The sequence below is a fragment of the Pteropus alecto genome, unplaced genomic scaffold (genome assembly GCF_000325575.1).
Source record: "Pteropus alecto unplaced genomic scaffold, ASM32557v1 scaffold85, whole genome shotgun sequence".
NCBI classification, from domain to species: domain Eukaryota; kingdom Metazoa; phylum Chordata; class Mammalia; order Chiroptera; family Pteropodidae; genus Pteropus; species Pteropus alecto.
Genome location: NW_006436280.1, coordinates 356946 through 373575, shown reverse-complemented (window position 1 = coordinate 373575; position 16630 = coordinate 356946). Strand labels below are relative to the sequence as shown.

The window sequence follows — 16630 nt, the reverse complement described above, 5'->3', positions numbered from 1 at the left end:
AAACATAGGAATGAAACTCAAGGACCTTGGACTTAAAGAGAATTTTATAAATTTGACCTCAAAGGCAAGGGAAGTAAAAGCAAAAATAAGTGAATGGGACTACAACATACTAAAAAGCTCAGCAAAAGAAACAGTCAACAGGGTAAAGAGTCAACCATCCAAATGATAAAATATATTTGCAAGCAATGCTTTCAATAAGGGCCTAATATCCATAATATACAAAGAACACATACAACTTAATAACAACAACAAAAAACAAATGATCCAATCAAAAACATGGGCAGAGGACCTGAGCAGACACTTCTCCATAGAGGACATACAAATGACCAATAAATATATGAAAAGATGTTCAACATCGCTAGCTATTAGGGAAATGCAAATCAAAACCACAATGAGATACCATATCACACCTATTAGAATAGCTATAATCAACAGGACAAGCAATAACAAATGCTGGAGAGGATGTGGAGAAAAAGGAACCCTCATACACTGCTGGCGAGACTGCAAATTGGTACAGTATGGAAAACAGTATGGAGTTTCCTCAAAAAACTAAGAATGGATCTATCATATGATCCAGCAATCCTTCCACTGGGTATTTACCCCAAAGACTTGAAAACTCATATCCATAAAGATATTTGCACACGGATGTTCATAGCAGCATTATTCGCAGTGGCCAGGACATGGAAGCAACCGAAATGTCTTATGATAGAGGATTGGCTAAAGAAGCTGTGGTAATATTCCATATACAATGGAATATTACTTGGCTATAAGCAGAGTAGAAATACTGCCATTTGCAACAACATGGCTGGACCTCGAGATAATCATGCTAAGTGAAATAAGCCAGACAGAAAAAGTCGAAAAGCACATGAAATCATTTATATGTGGGATATAAACCTAAAAGCAACAAATGAACAGGATAAACAAACAGAGACTCATGGACATGGACTATAGACTATAGACTAGAGGTAGATGGGGTAAAGGGGGTCAAATATGTGGTGACAGAAAGAAATCTAACTATGGGAGGTGAACACACAGTGGAAATACACATATGCCTTACTGTTAAAGTATACAGCTGAAATTTATTGGATTTTGTTAACCAGTGTCACTATAAAAAATAAATAAAAAAATAATAAAAAATAAATGAGTCAAAGAAAAGATAATCAAAAGGGAAAATAATTTTTCTAAAATAAAAACACCCTTTATGTAAAAAAGAGGGTTGAATAATATTATAGGTACAGTATTTCATTCATGAACATCTAAAATGCATTGCTAAGAATACTCAATGGAATTAACACACATTACTTTAATTTTCTTCAAATTATCAAATGGAATACTATCAGTAAAGATACAGTCTTTTAAAAAAATAAAATAAAATAAAATAAAATAAAAATGGCATTGTTGTGAAGGGTTTGACTTCTTTTTTGTCTTTTGGGGGCTTGTTTTAGCTTTTTGAAAAAAAATTTTTTCAAATGTGTTAACTTTTAAGGCAATAACCTGGGGAAAGAAATTGCTTAGACAAGACTAAGGGAAATAAACTAAGGGAAAGAATGCTGTCTTTCTGTTCTGATCCTGCTTGCCTAAATTACAGGGGTTTGTATTTTAAGGTGACTAGAGGAATACAAGACCTTTTCAACCTGCAAAGTTCATGAGTTGAGAGTCCTATAAACTCAGATGGAAGTCCAGAAACTAGATAAAGGCTGACAAAGCTAGGGTCAAGAAGGAAGAGCTTACTTTGAGGAAAATAAACACAAACCAATATAACATCAAAGTAACTAGAAATGATGTTAAACATAAGCAGTAAAGCTTCAACTGGATTGTATTGTTAAGAACTATCACAAAACAAACAAGGATGGACCTTGAGGGCATTATACTAAGTGAACTAAATCATACTGAGAAAGACAAATACCGTTATGATTTCAACAAATAAAAAACCAAGCTCATTGGTACAGAGAACAGATTGGTAGTCCTCAGAGGCAGGGGAGTAAGTCATTGGCAAAATAGGTGAAGATGATCAAAAGGTACAAAAATCCAGTTATAAAATAAATCAGTCATGGGGATGTAATGTATAGCATAGAGTTAATAATAGAGTTATTAATATCATGAACTCTAGAATTAATAATACCATATTGTATATTTGAAAGTTGCTGAGAGCAAATCTTAAAAGTTCTCATCACAAGAAAAAATTGTAACTATATGCGGTGATCATTTCACAACATATACAAATATCGAATCATTATATTGTACACCTGAAACTAATGCCAATTGTATTATCTCAGTAAAAAGAAAGTCCCCCCCAAAAAACCCAGCCCATCAAAAAACAAACTGGGAATTTAAATCAATTCCACAAATATTTATTTTGTATCTATTATATATGTAAGTCACTAAATAAATTATAGCGAGTATGGCTAATAATAATCATAAAAATTCTACCTAACTGTAATCATTCCTTTAAAACAGAAAGATGAAAAAATAGGTACATGGCAAAACAATGGAAATCAGACTTTGGTAGGTGTCAAACAGAACAGAGTGACATGGAAATACTTTGAGTTGTTCAAAGAAGGTTAAAGATGAAACAGGTTGCATCATAATCCATTTGCTCTGAAAAACATGAATGCTAGTGTTTTTTTCCAAAAAAACCAAAAACCTTATTTTTAACTGTAGTGTTGTTATTCTCTCACGTAAATTTCTACTGTAGTTGATAGTGGTAACTACAAACTAAAGATTAAAATAGGCTTCAATTCCAGGATAAAAAGGCCAAAAGTAAAAAAGTTCCGGACACCTAATTCAGAGATGGCACTGAAGAGATAAGAATTTGAGGATTATAGGTGTCTCTTTCTAAAGAAACTTCTCGATGTAATTCTGAGATATGCTACATGGCTATACTACATTCCAACTGTGAACAAGTAACTTAACCTCTCTGTACTTCAATTTCTATATCCAGAAAAAAGGGATGATGATGAAACTACTACTTTTTCACAGTACTGCTCATATGACCGTTAAATGAACTAATTCACAAAAAGTGCTTAGAAGAAGAGTACCTGGCACAGATGAAGCCAGTTAGTTTTTGCTATATCCCCATAACTTATACAGATATAGAACACAAGAATTTGATTTCTATGTGGGAAAGACACAGTCAGGAGCTACTGCTGCAAATTCAAAAGTTCTAATACAAGAGCTTAGGTAGAATGAGACATCCATTTATCTCAAGGCCGGCTGCTCATTCCCTAATTAGCTGAATAGAGTTCCAAACCTATGGAAACAAGGGACCAGATCCCGAGCTGTGATCATCTCAACAATGTAGCTATTTTACTTAATCTTCATAATTTTGTTTTTACAGAAGGGTCACATCTCTTCACCCTATTCTACCCTTTGGAAGTGGCAGTGGTGTTCCACTTTCCAATTCATGTTTTTTGACTTTTATGAAATTGGTCTACCAGAATTTGATGAAATCTGGGAAAAATGAGTTTCCCACATCAATAGAAATGACCAAGCAGGACCTAGGGAAGAGCTACTGCATAGAACAAGTTGATGTCCAGTTAGAGTAGCACCAAGTCTCAGAAAAGGGCAGGATAGGCCAGTGGGAATTTCTTCTGTATAATTAGCATAGACACCAACTCTTGATAATCTAAAAGTGAGGTCTGAGAAAAATTGCTTTTAGGCAGAATCCAATGTTGGGTGATAGCAAGATTTAAGTGAGCACTAATTTTTAAATTCTAATGTCAAGAAACCTGCGAACAACCAAGGTGGCTTGGGCACACAGATAATATGTAATGGTCACCACAGATACTTTTAAGAAGAAGCATTAGTGGCAAAGGAGTAAGATCAGCAGCTATAATGATAGCTTATCAAAATAATCTTTCGATCAACAGTATTACCTGAGCTTTCATGTGCAAGGCAGAGTGAAAGCTATCAATGTATCAACACACATTGATACAATGCCAAATGTCGTTTATATTTCTGCACATTTCATTACATTAACAGTAAAGTCAATAAATGAGGCAGTTACTGGCCTACACTAAACCATTCCTGAATTAATGAATATACCTTCTAGCAAGTGGATTAAGGGAGTGAGGAGCCTGGAGGAACCAGTTGAATTGGGTTAAGAAAAGGCACTTCTTTCAAAGTAAACAATGAATTGATTCTATAGCATTTTTATTTTCTGCAAATCACTTTAACATTTATTATTCTCCCAGTTACAACTCCAAAGGCTATAAGGTAAGCAGTTAATGTTTTTATTTAACTGATGAGGACACTAAGGCCCAGAAAGCTTTATTGACTTGCCCAAGGTTACACAACACATGTCAGTTAAAGGGGCAGGAAATAAGAACCGAGGCTTCCTGCTTCCCGGCCCACTGAGTCTGTCCATTGAACCACATTGCCAGGAGCAATCCAGGGGTTTGGAAGTTAACTGGCACTTCACACCTGGCCCTGAACCTGTTGCCCGCGCGGCCTCAGTGGGAGGGGGTGGTGGCTCACTGCGGTTTGAGGTTGGGAGGTAATGGCAGGGTCCTCTCCTCTGCGGGAATCAGGTGGTTACTTACTCATATTGCCCGTTCCTCTGGGCTAGGGTCAGGGCGCAGGGCTCCCGGAGAGGACCCTTCATCTCCATACCCTCCACAGTATGCAGGCGCTAGTCAAGGGTCTGCGTGAGGCTGCCGCCCCTCTGCCTGCCCTCCCCGGTGCCCCAGGCATCGTCTCCTGCGCCAGCCCCCTCCCCAGCTTGGGTCGGCCTCCGGGCCAGACCGCACCACCCCCACCCGCATCCGCCGCGTTTCGCGGTTCACCCGACCCCAACCTCCGCCCTGCGCGGCCTCCCCTCCCCCTTCTCTCGGGCGGATACGGCAAGGGGCTGGGCTCCGACAGGGAGCGGCAGCTCCATCCGGGCGGCCTCCGGGTTCAGTGGTGCTGCGGCCTGCGGGCGGATCCGACGACAGTGCCTCCCGCGTCCTCCCACCCACGCGCGTCGGCTGCCTGTAGTTTTAAGAAAGGCTCCGCGCTGGGAGCCGGGAGCCGAAAGCCGGGAGCTGAGAGCCTGACCCGAGAGAGAGCGGCGCCTCGCGCCCCCGCCGGTTTTCCAGGCCGCCGCAGAGTCCGCCCCCTGCGGCCAACCTCCGGAACTGCAGCGAGAGACCCGACGGACCGGAGGCGTCTCTACCACGTCCAGCAAGAAATAGGTTTTAAGTGCTGCATGTGACACCAGAATTGTTCTGGGGACTTTGAAGATTGCCACGGAAACAAGCAAATCATACCTATGAGGGATCTCAAAGGTGTTGGGCCAATAGGATCAACCATTCAAAAATATCCTTATTACGGTTGTAATGCACTTGTGCTGGTTATCCTATCTCTACCCTTCTTCTTCCTTTCACTCCCTAAATCGGAAAAATCCCCAAAGTTCAGACCTTTGCGCTCCCTCCGGGTCACCTCTATGCAGTCAACGACTAAATATACATCCCTAGCCCCGACCCCTTACCTAATATACCCCATTTTGAACACAACACTGAATGACAAAACTAACACATAATCATTTCACATAGCCACCCAGGCTTGAAACTTCAAAGCCATATGCTTTCTTCGTCTCTCTTAATTCCTCTGTATCTTATCTGTCAACAAACCTTGTTAATATTTTCTTTGGAAGTACTTTTAGATTCCTTATCTTCTATTTGCACCACCATCACTTTATTGTAAGCCCTTGACTATTATACCCTGTTGACAGTTAGTTAAAGAATATTCTTCCCAGAGGAATACTTCAATTGCGTTATTCATTTGTTCAACAATCTACAATAGACTATTTATCGAGACTGGTTTTAAACCTATAGTAATTAAGACCGTGTGGTATGGAGGTAGACAGACTAATGGAACCGAATACAGAGCCCCTAAACAGATCTACATATATATGGGAAGTCGATATGCCTCATATGTGACATTTCAAACTAGTGGGGAAAAGTGGGTTACCTGCTAAATGGTGCTGGTCCTATTGATGATCCACATGGAAAATTATAAAATTTGATCCCTACCTCACACCATAGAGGGAAAAAAATCAATTCTAGGTAAATTAAAATCTAAATGTGAAAAGCAAATCTTTACAACTTTCAGAAGAAAATAGGAGAACAACAATAAGAGAAGTGATGGACACATTTAACTACATTACATTTCAAAATGTATGTACTTCAAGACAACATACACAAGTTAAAAGGCAAGCCACAGACTGGGAGAAGATCTTTTCAACACATATAACTGACAAAGGATAACCCGTCAAGTTCTACACTTCTAGCTGTGATCACCCTTCTGACTTCTTCTTCCGTCACTTTATCCAACTCACTCTGCTTAGCCACACTGCTCCTTGCTATTCTTAGGACTTGACAGGAACACTCTTGCCTCGGGGCCTTTGCACTTGCTGTTTACCCTACCTGCACTCTCACCTCCTTCAGAGCTTTCCTCAAATGTCACTTTCTCAGTGAGGCTTTCCTGTACAACTTTATTTAAAATAGCAGTTCAACAATCTCCTTTCCCACTGCCATACACACATGCTCCCTATCCCTGTTTATTTTTCTCCAGAGGACTTATCACTATCAGTTATTCTATTTTACTTATTAATTTTATTTATTGTTTACCTTCTTCCACTAGAATGTAAGTTCCATGAGGGCAGGGGTTTTTGTCTGTTTTGTTCATTGTTACTAGTACTTAAAACCATTCCTGGAACAAAGCAGATGCTAGAAAAATATCGAGTAAATGAATGAATGAATTGGTATCCAGCATGCATGACAACCCCTACAAATCAGTGAGAAAAAAAGAAAGAAAACTAGTAGAAAACTTGACAAAATATATGAATAAGCAACTCATAGTCAAGGAAACCTGAATGATCAATAAATACATGAAAGGATGCTTCACTTAATTACTATTCAGGGAAATTGAAAATTAAAACTATGAGATACCATTTCACAACCATTGGTTTTGCAAAAATTAAAATTCAGACAACATCAAGTATTGTTGAGGATGTAGAACAGATAGAACTCTGGTTGCTGTGAGGAGTGTAAGTTGGTAGAACTGCTATGAAGAGGAATTTGACATCATATAATAACATTGTACATGTAATACCCTTTAACCCAGAAATTCCAATTCTAACTATAGACCCGAGCAAAATTCTACACTTGGTGCACAAGGAGACATGTAAAAGAATGTTCACTGCAGCATTATTTGCAACCTCAAAGAAAAAATGGAAGCCAATTTAATGTCCATTAGCTGGTAAGTGGATAAATAAATCATAGTATTTATAAAGTTGAATACTATTTTGAAATTAAAATGAATATCAAACTATATGCATTAATAGAGTTAAATCTCAAAAATATAATGTTGAGCATAAAGAGAAAATGACAAAATATGTACGGCGTACCATTTATATAAAGTCTGAAAATGTTATATGTTGCTTACGGCTACAGAGATATAATAGTAAAAGTATGTAAAACATGAAAGGGCATGATCATCACCAAATACAAAAGAGGGAGTAGACTGAGACTGGAGAGGCACATACAGGGAATATCAACTATATCCGTAATATTTATTTTTATTTTATTGTTTTTTATTTTTATTTTTATTTTTTGCTTTTCTTTTTTTTTTAATGCCTATAGCACCTGGTATTCCTAGGTGGTCTCCCATCCAAGTACTAACCAGGCCCGAGCCTGCTTAGCTTCCAAGATCAGACGATTTTTTTACTTTTCAATTATAGTTGGCATACAATATTATATTAGTTTCAGGTGTACAACATAGTGATTTGTGATCACCCTGATAAATCTAATACCCATCTGATGCCATACATAGTTATTACAATATTATTAACTATTTTCTCTGTGCTGTGTTTTATATCCCCATGACTATTTTGTAATTACCAATTTGTACTTCTTAATCACTTTTCCCTTTCCATTCATCCTCCCAAGCCCCCTGCCATCTGGCAACCATGAAAATGTTCTCTGTATCGATGAGATGAGTTTATTTCTATTTTATTTGTTCGCTTATTTTGTTTTTTAGATTCTTTTACTTATATATTTACTTATTTTTATAGCCGAATAGTATTCTATTGTACATATGTACATATATATTATATGTATGTATATATATTGTATATATTGTATATATTTTCTTCATTCATTCATTGCTGCACACCCAGGTTACCTCCATATCTTGGCTACTGTAAATAATGCAGCAGGTAACATATGGATGCACATGTCTCTTCAAAGAAGCATTTTGATTTTCTTCAAATAAATACCCAGAAGTGGGATTACTGGGTCCTTCTTTGTCTCTTATTATAGCCTTTGTTTTAAAGTCTATTTTGTCTGGTATAAGTATTGCCACCCCATTTTTTTTTATTTACATTTTCATTAAACATTTTTTCCTATTCCTTTACTTTCAGTCTGTGTTGTGTCTTTTTATATGAAGTGAGTTTCTTATAGGCAGCATGTGTAAGGGTTTTGCTTTCCTATCCATTTAGTTACCCTTTTTTTCCCCTCTTTAATTCCCTCCCTCCTACTTCCACCCCTGACCCATGGATGTTGCCGTTTCCCATTAAGGACTGGATCTCTGAAGGCGGGGCACATCTCCTTCCACAGGCTCATGGCAAGCACCCTGGGCCTGGCACCCCCGGTGCACTCGGGGGGCCTGGCACACCCGGGGTATGGTCTGTGGTTCCACCTGGGGCGCAAACCCAGGACCTTCTGTGTGCAAAGCAGATGTGCTAACCACTACACTATAGAGCCACCCTTAGTCACCCTACCTTTTGATTGGAGTATTTAATCCTTTTTCATTTTAAGTAATTGTTGATACTTAAAATGTAGATATGTGGTTATTACCACTTTATTATTCATATTTTTTATATTTTTCTTCTTTTTCTTAAAGAAGTCTCCCTAACATTTCCTGTAATACTGGCTTGTTCGTGATGAACTCCTTAAGCTTTTTCTTATCTGGAAAGTTCTTTATCTGTCCTTTGATTCTAAATTATAACTTTTCTGGGTAGAGTAATCTTGGTTGTAGGTCCTTGCTTTTCATCACTTTGAGTATTTTGTGCCAGGACCTTCTGACATGCAAAGTTTCTGTTGAGAAATTGGCTGATAGTCTTATGGGAGTTCCCTTGTAGGTAACTACTTTTCTCCTGCTGCTTTTAAGATTCTTTCTTTAACCTTTGGCATTTTAATTATGATATGTCTTGGTGTAGGCCTCTCTGGGTTCATCTTGTTTGGGACTCTCTGCACTTCCTGGGCAGAAAGGTTGTAAGAAAAATCTCTTGGTAATTAGGAAGGATGACGATCCAAGGTACAGATGGAAGCATCAGCCTTAGAGAAGAGAATATTTCCTCCTCCAAGTCTACAGTATCCCCAGCACCTAAAAAAGTGCACTCAAATATTTGTTGTAAAGAATAGGAGGCTGTGGAGAAATGGAGGCAAGGACACTAAAAACTGTGGTCTCTCACAAAGGAGATGATAATTTTCTCCAAAAATAGGAGTAATAAATGGATATTGTAATAGTAATAACAACAATAGTAATACCTGATCCTGGTGGCTAATGTTAAATACTCGTGTGACAGACACTCTGCTCATGGCCTTTCATTTCTCACTAAATCACTATAAAGTAGTAATATCGTTTCCATTTTAAAGATGAGAAAACTGAGACTCAGAGATGTTTAGCAACTTGCCCATTAACCAGTAAGTGGCAGACTCAAGATACAAACTGACATTTGTCTGAATCCAAAGCCTGAGGTTTTTAACCAACACAGTATGTTGTTCATTCAGTATTAATAGTAGAAAGAGTAAATGTTTATTTTGAACCTTCTATGTGTCAGGTACCATGGTAACTGCTGTACAGGAATTATGACATTTAAAAATATTATTAGGGTGACATTGGTTAATAAAATCAAATAGGTTTCAAGTGTACAATAATACAGTATGTCATGTATATTGCATTTTGTGTTCACCACCCAAAGTTAAATTTCCTTCTATCACCAAATATTAGACCCCCTTAACTCTACCTCCCTCTTCCCCCGTCCCTCTGGTAGCCACTAATCCACTGTCCATGTCCATGAGTCCATTTGTCATGTTTGCTTGTTGCTTTGTTTTATATCCCACATATGAGCAAAATCATATGGTTCTCAACTTTTTCTAACTTATTTTGTTTAGCATTATAATCTCAAGATCCATCCATGTTGTTGCAAATGACAGTATTTCATCTTTTCATATAGCTGAGTAATATTCCATTGTGTATATGTACCACTTCTTCTCTACTCAGTCATCTATTGTAGGATACTTTGGTTGTTTCTATGTCTTAGCCACCATGAATAATGCTGCTATGAACATCAGGGTGCATATATCTTTGTGGATATATGTCTTCAAGTTCTTTGGGTAAATACCCAGAAAGTGGATTGCTAGATCATATGATAGATCAATTTTTAGTTTTTTGAGGAACCTCCATATTGTTTACCATAGTGGTGGTACCAATTTACATTCCCACTAGCAGTGTACGAGGGTTCCTTATTCCCTACAACCTCTCTAACACCTGTTGACGCTGGCTATTCTAACAGATGTGAGGTGGTATCTTATTGTAGTTTTGATTTGCATTTCCCTAATAGCTAGTGAAGTTGAGCATCTTTTCATAATGTCTGTTGGCCATTTGTATGTCTTCTTGGGAGAAGTGTCTGTTCAGATCCTCTGCCCATGTTTCATCACATTTAATCTGATGAAATTGAAGTTGAGATTAGAGGGTTTGGGAACTTGAATAAAGCAGAGAAGGAGGGAACAGGCACTGTTGGACAGTGACAATGAATTCAGAAAAGCTAAAGGGTTTTAGAGCAACAGAGGGAGCCCAACTGGAGTAGATGGCATAAATTTTATAGTAGTTTAAACGAGCACAAGTCTGTAACTTTCTTTGGCAATGCTTGGCAGATGGAAAGCAGGAGTAGAGAAAATATACCAAGAAGGTGGATTAGGCTTAGGAATTAGTATAGCAGGCACAGCAGAAGATAATGGGGTGAGGGAGTCTAAAGTGGTATTTAGGATGTATTGAAATAACTGGCAGTGAAGTCAAAGTTAGGTGAAGATATTAATCTCCTCAGTGTAGGACCAACAGAACGGATGAAGGAAAACTTGATCACTTTAATAATTTTCCTAGTCCTGATCCTGTGACAAATTGTTGTATTTCCCTTTGAGGGATCATTTTGGGGACTATACTTACTTATATGCTTCTGTATGTATGCAGTCATCTTTGTAAGTTGGCCAAAATCATTTTTTTAATCCACAGCCACCTTCTGACTTAACCTATGGTTGTGTATGATACCATTGTTTAGTCACCCAAGTTTGAAACTTTAGGTTTATTCAGGAACCCTGCTTCTCCTTTACCTATGATATCCCATAACTCAAGTTTGGTCAGTTTTATAGTAAATTCCTTAATGTATTGCTCTGACTATTCTCACCTATCATCATCAGATGGCATTTTGCCTAACTGAATAAAGGTCTTGTGCCTTATACTTGTATTTACATGCGAGAAACATCGAATGCGAAGAGCTAAATGGTCATTGAACACAATTCAAATAAATGAAACTCTAGCTTTAATAAAACATGAGTCTTACCACCTTCAGGGCACGTACACACACACACACACACACACACACACACACAATTAAATGGGTGCTCAGTGCCTGTCTTTTATCCATTAGACAACTATAACTAAGTGTTTAGGATTTATGGGCTTTTTAGAGACAAAATAAAAAATTGAGATCTTAAAAAGAAACTATAAAATACTAAAAGAAAATGGAAAACTCAAAAATAATAACAATTTAAATGGTTACAAAATATAACATGCTAAGTTCATTAATTATTAAATTTCATATTTATTTAAAAATTCATTGTCTTTGAAAACAAATTTTTGGTCGAATCGTCTTACTTCCCAAGAATTTCCAAGTATGCATAATAATTATAGAGAAATCACAGCCGTTATAAATTTATTATAAGTTACATGCAGACAAATTTCAAGAACAAAATTACAAAAGCCCTTTCAAAATTTTGTAGCAAAATATAAATAGTTAATTCAGGATTTAGATGCATTTTAATATGTTAAATATGATGCTGGCTGAAGCTTTCACAAGTGAGAGAGCTTAGGGCCTACAGAGGTAAAAACAGGCCTGCCTAACATAGATGAGGCTGAGGAGGAAGCTTTTGCATAAGTGAGTCAGCAGCCAGAATCTGGAAGGCAAGCCTGGCAGAGGCATAAATGATTCATTGATTTTTAAATCACCAGTATTTGAAAGCCTCACTTTTCATATACACAAGTCCAACATAGGTATTGCTTTCTATATAGAGCAGCATGAAGAAGAGCTCATTTTTATTTACATATTTCCATTTATACTTTTCACTCCTTATAGAATTTGGGGTGAAAAAGGCTCATTAAATGGTGACGGGTATAGCAGGGAGGAGAAGCTGGCCTCCTTTGGCACATGAGGCCTTCCAGATCCTTTTCCCCTCCAAATCTCACCTTCCCTTTGCTACTTTATTTCTGCCCAGCTAGTTTCTTAATTCCCTTTGCCCTATTTCATTCTCCTAGGCTAGGCTCTCCTGTCTGCTTTCAAATCCCCTAGCCAGGTCTGGCATTGCCCAGGTCTACTTTCCTCCTTGCCTTAGTAATTGGAGATAGAAACTGAAAGACTATGGAGTTAGCTTGGCATTTATGGCTCTAAGGAGTCTGTCTTAAACACATATTTTCAGAGTTACCTCCCAAGACCACTCTTCACAAATCTTATGCTCTATCCAGCATTTATTTCTCTTAGGAACTGAACACATGCAGTGGTTAGTAGCAATCAGACAGGTGTGCTCATGACTCAGGTACTCTGTTGATCATCAAGCTGAGTACTGCTAACTTGCCATCTTGGTCTTGACCTTCATAGTGTGTTAAATTTTTTAAACTGGTCATAAGTTGTTTAACATATATCTACAAAGAAAGAATCAAAGAGATCCTGATGTTGAAATATAAGCCATAAAAATGATAAAAATTCTACAAATTCTCAAGATGATACTCATCAGACCCATAAACAGCATTTATCTGATCAAAATTCTTATATAGCATGTAAAAATTTCTCTAGTACTTTGAACACCCTAAAAGACAAAACAGAGTTATGGCTAAATTCAACTCAGTTTTTTACTTATTGGGAATAAAAATTAAGCACATTTGCCAAGTAAAACCATCTCTCTTAATCATTTAGAAACAAAACACAGAAATTATTAAAGTAAGCAAGCTGGTATTTTTTAAAGTACAAAATTCAAAAATTCCAATCAAGTCTTGAAAACAATTTTTGTCTCTTTGTGACTTAATTTATACTGTGATGGATCCAATGGGACAATTCATGAAAATTAGCTGAGCTCCCTTCTACCCTCAACCCCGTGACCCTTCTCAAGGTAGGCAGTGACACAAATCTGGTCTTCCAGGTGTCACAAAGGAAGGGCAGAACATACTCTTGGTTTTTAGGTTACTGTTTTCTGTGTCAGTCCAAGGTGTAAGACAGAAATACCTAGGGAAGAATATTTGCTGTTAGGTTACTCACCCCATCCTTCTACCCTAATAGGTAAGAGCCATAGAACTGAGAAGGAAGCAAGTAGGACAAGAAAACTTAGAAGCCGGGGTCTTGTAGTCATGATGAGGGGAAGCGGCACTGGGTGGCAGTAGGGACTGTGCTATCAGAGGCCTGATGAGGAGTTGGCCACTTTAATGGAAAGCAGCAGGGAGGGAGGACAGGGTGACTGTACTCCTCAGGGAAGGTCAGTGCAGAATATATTAAGAGCCCGGAAGTGAACACCTAAACCCCACCACTGCTATTTCAGTCTTATATAAACTCTGGAGTTCAAAATCAACCCGAGAGTCATGAAGGAAGGAGAGGGTGACCCTAAATCTGATTGAGTTTAATCATGAAATCTCCTGTATCTGTGCACACACACACACACACACACACACACACACACGCATGCACGCACACAATCAACATTGAATTGACTGAGTTTACGTGGACAAGTGTAGATTGTTTTCTGCTTTCAGGAAGAATGGTGCCTCTAGAAAGAAATTACACCCAGATATAGGCAGTGTAAGCTTCAGAATCTTGTCTATTTTGCTAGGATGACTGTATTCCTAGCACCTGGCACCTAGCACAGTAGTTAGTCAATAGGTATCTGTGGAACCTAAAACTATTGAATATTTAATTTCTCAATTACATGCTACTTAATCTTACTTCCATTTCATTAATGCTGTCTTTTCCCCAACCTCCTTTGCAACTGTACCTGCTGGAATCCGCTGTTCTTCAATGCTCACTTCAAATGGTCCTTCCTCTCTGAAGCTTTTCTCCTGTCACTTCTCAGCTAGAAAGGAATTCTTCCTCTTCTGAACAACAGTGTCTCTGTGTACCTCTTATGGAACTTCTTGGAACTTCTCAGGTCTGTTTTTGTATTATATTGTTACAGAATGAATAAGCACATGATAAGCTCTGATAATTCTTATCTTTACTCCCTCACCATCTCCTTAGAGCGTTATAGTTATATTTTTTAAAGTATATGTTTATAAAACATTTACTTATATTTTCTATATTTTTATTTTAATGTGCATAAATATATATGTGCATTTTAACAAACGATTATAAAGGGAATGCCCATATAACCTTCATTCAGGTCAAGAAATTGAATATTCTTAGCATTTTGGAAGAAATCTCCAAACCAGATGCCTCTCTCTCTGACCACTCCCTCCACCCAGAATTAAACCAGGGCTGATATTGAGCTAGGAGACTCTGAGGAGATATAAAAGCTTGTTTGGACTGGTCAAGATTTGAGTCATACTGATTGTTAAAATTTTTGAAGATCGTCCCTTAGGACATAACCATTATCTTGACTTCTGTGATAATCATTTATTTTCTTTTCTTTATAGTTTTATCACTTTTGAATGTAGCCATAAATACTGTTGCCTGTTTTTGAACTTTATATAAATGGCACCATACAGTATGTACTTTTTTTATATCTTATTTTGCTCAATATTATGTCATACATGTAGTTGTACATTGCTGCTATATTCATTGATGTGTAATATTTCATCATATGAATACATCACAGTTCATTCATCTTCCTGTTGATGGACATTTGGGTGGCTTCCTGTATTTGGCTATTATAAACAAAAGTTGCTATGTGCATTCTTGTGCATAGCTTTTGGTGCACATATGATTTTCTCTAGGGTACATTATTTTAGTGGAATTTCTGGATCAAAAGTTTTGCATGTTGGGCTCTCCAAAAGTGAAAGCTGAGGAGTGTTGACTACAAAATGTTTATTAGGGACCAAAACTTGTGAATGAAAGGCAGAGGAAGTACAATTGTGCAGAAGGAGAGGATGAACTATAATACAAATCTGACAAAACTTGGGCCAGCTTGACATGAAGCTGGAACAAGTAATGCCCATCAGTATTTTCTGCATCAGGCCTCGCTCATTTCCACTCCTGCCTTGCTCATTCACTTCAGGAACAGTGTGACCTTGGGCAAAGCAACTCTCCGCAGCTAAAGCAGACTCTCAAGGAGCTGGCAGCTGGAGGCTATCTATTGATGGCATTCCCATATCTACACAAAATAGCCTTACTTGGAGGAGAATCTGGGTGGCACATCTCTGTTTCTCCAGCACAACAGAATACATATGTGTTCAGCTCTAGTATATAATATCAAACTGTTTTTCAAAGTGTTTGTACAATTTACACTCTAACGTGCACTATGAGAATTCCCATTGTTTTCCATCCTCACCAACACTTGGTATTGTTACTCTTTAAAAAAAATTGCCATTCTAGAAGATATGTAGCTGTATCTCACTGTGGTTTTAATTTGCAGTTCTGTGATGACAACAAGGTTAAACACCTCAGTATTTATTGCTTTGTCTTTTTTTCCTACTTATTTTTGTTTTGTCTGCCTTAGATAATGACTCTCTTAGGGAAGGGTCAGCCAACACAGCCTGATGTCCATTTGTGTATGCCCCTCAACCTAAGAATAGTTTTTATATTTTTAAATTGTTGAAAAAATCAAAAGTGGAATAATATTTCATCTATGAAATTCAAATTTCAGTGTCCATAAATAAAGAACCTGGCCATGCTTGTGTGTTTATCTATTGTCTATGGCTGCTTTCAGGCTACAGCAGCAGAGTTTAGTTATTATGACAAAGACCTTACAGTCTGCAAAGCCTGAAATATTTACTATTTGGCCCTTTACAGGAAAAGTTTGCTGATCTCTGTCCTAGGTCACTTTTTCTAAAGTGCAGTCCCTGGACCAGCAGCATCAACATCACCTGGGAACTTGTGAGAAAGGCAAATTCCTAGCCACACCACAAACCGATTCAGAAACTCTGGGAGTGGGGCCAGCCATCTGTGTTTTAACAAGCCCTCCAGGTGATGCTGATGTGTTAAAGTTTGAGACCACTGGTCTAGGCCCAGTACAAAAACCTAATCCATTTTACTTGCAAGTCTTCATAGTCCTTGATATCTTGTTCTACACAGCTGTAAAAGAACCTTAAAAGTATTCTATAAATATTTTATTATGCATGTGAAATCTGGTCAAAGTGGACACTTAGGGCAAAATTAAAGGAGGAAAAGTGG

At 37.8% G+C, this 16630-nt stretch overlaps 1 protein-coding gene across 3 annotated transcripts in view; it reads right to left on the bottom strand.

The window, feature by feature from the left end:
- OCRL (OCRL, inositol polyphosphate-5-phosphatase) overlaps window positions 1-5070 on the bottom strand; it is a 54303-nt gene extending 49233 nt beyond the window's left edge. The window contains exons 1-2 of one of the 3 annotated variants that reach the window (XM_025046689.1): window positions 4841-5070; window positions 4542-4621 (exon numbers count right to left, since the gene is read on the bottom strand). In XM_025046689.1, the coding sequence (XP_024902457.1) occupies window positions 4542-4621; window positions 4841-4879 (119 nt within the window). In that variant the 5' untranslated portion in view covers window positions 4880-5070. The remainder of the gene's footprint in view (window positions 1-4541; window positions 4622-4840) is intronic. The other 2 variants (XM_025046688.1, XM_025046690.1) reach the window with 2 other exon arrangements.
- Window positions 5071-16630: the final 11560 nt, after the last annotated feature.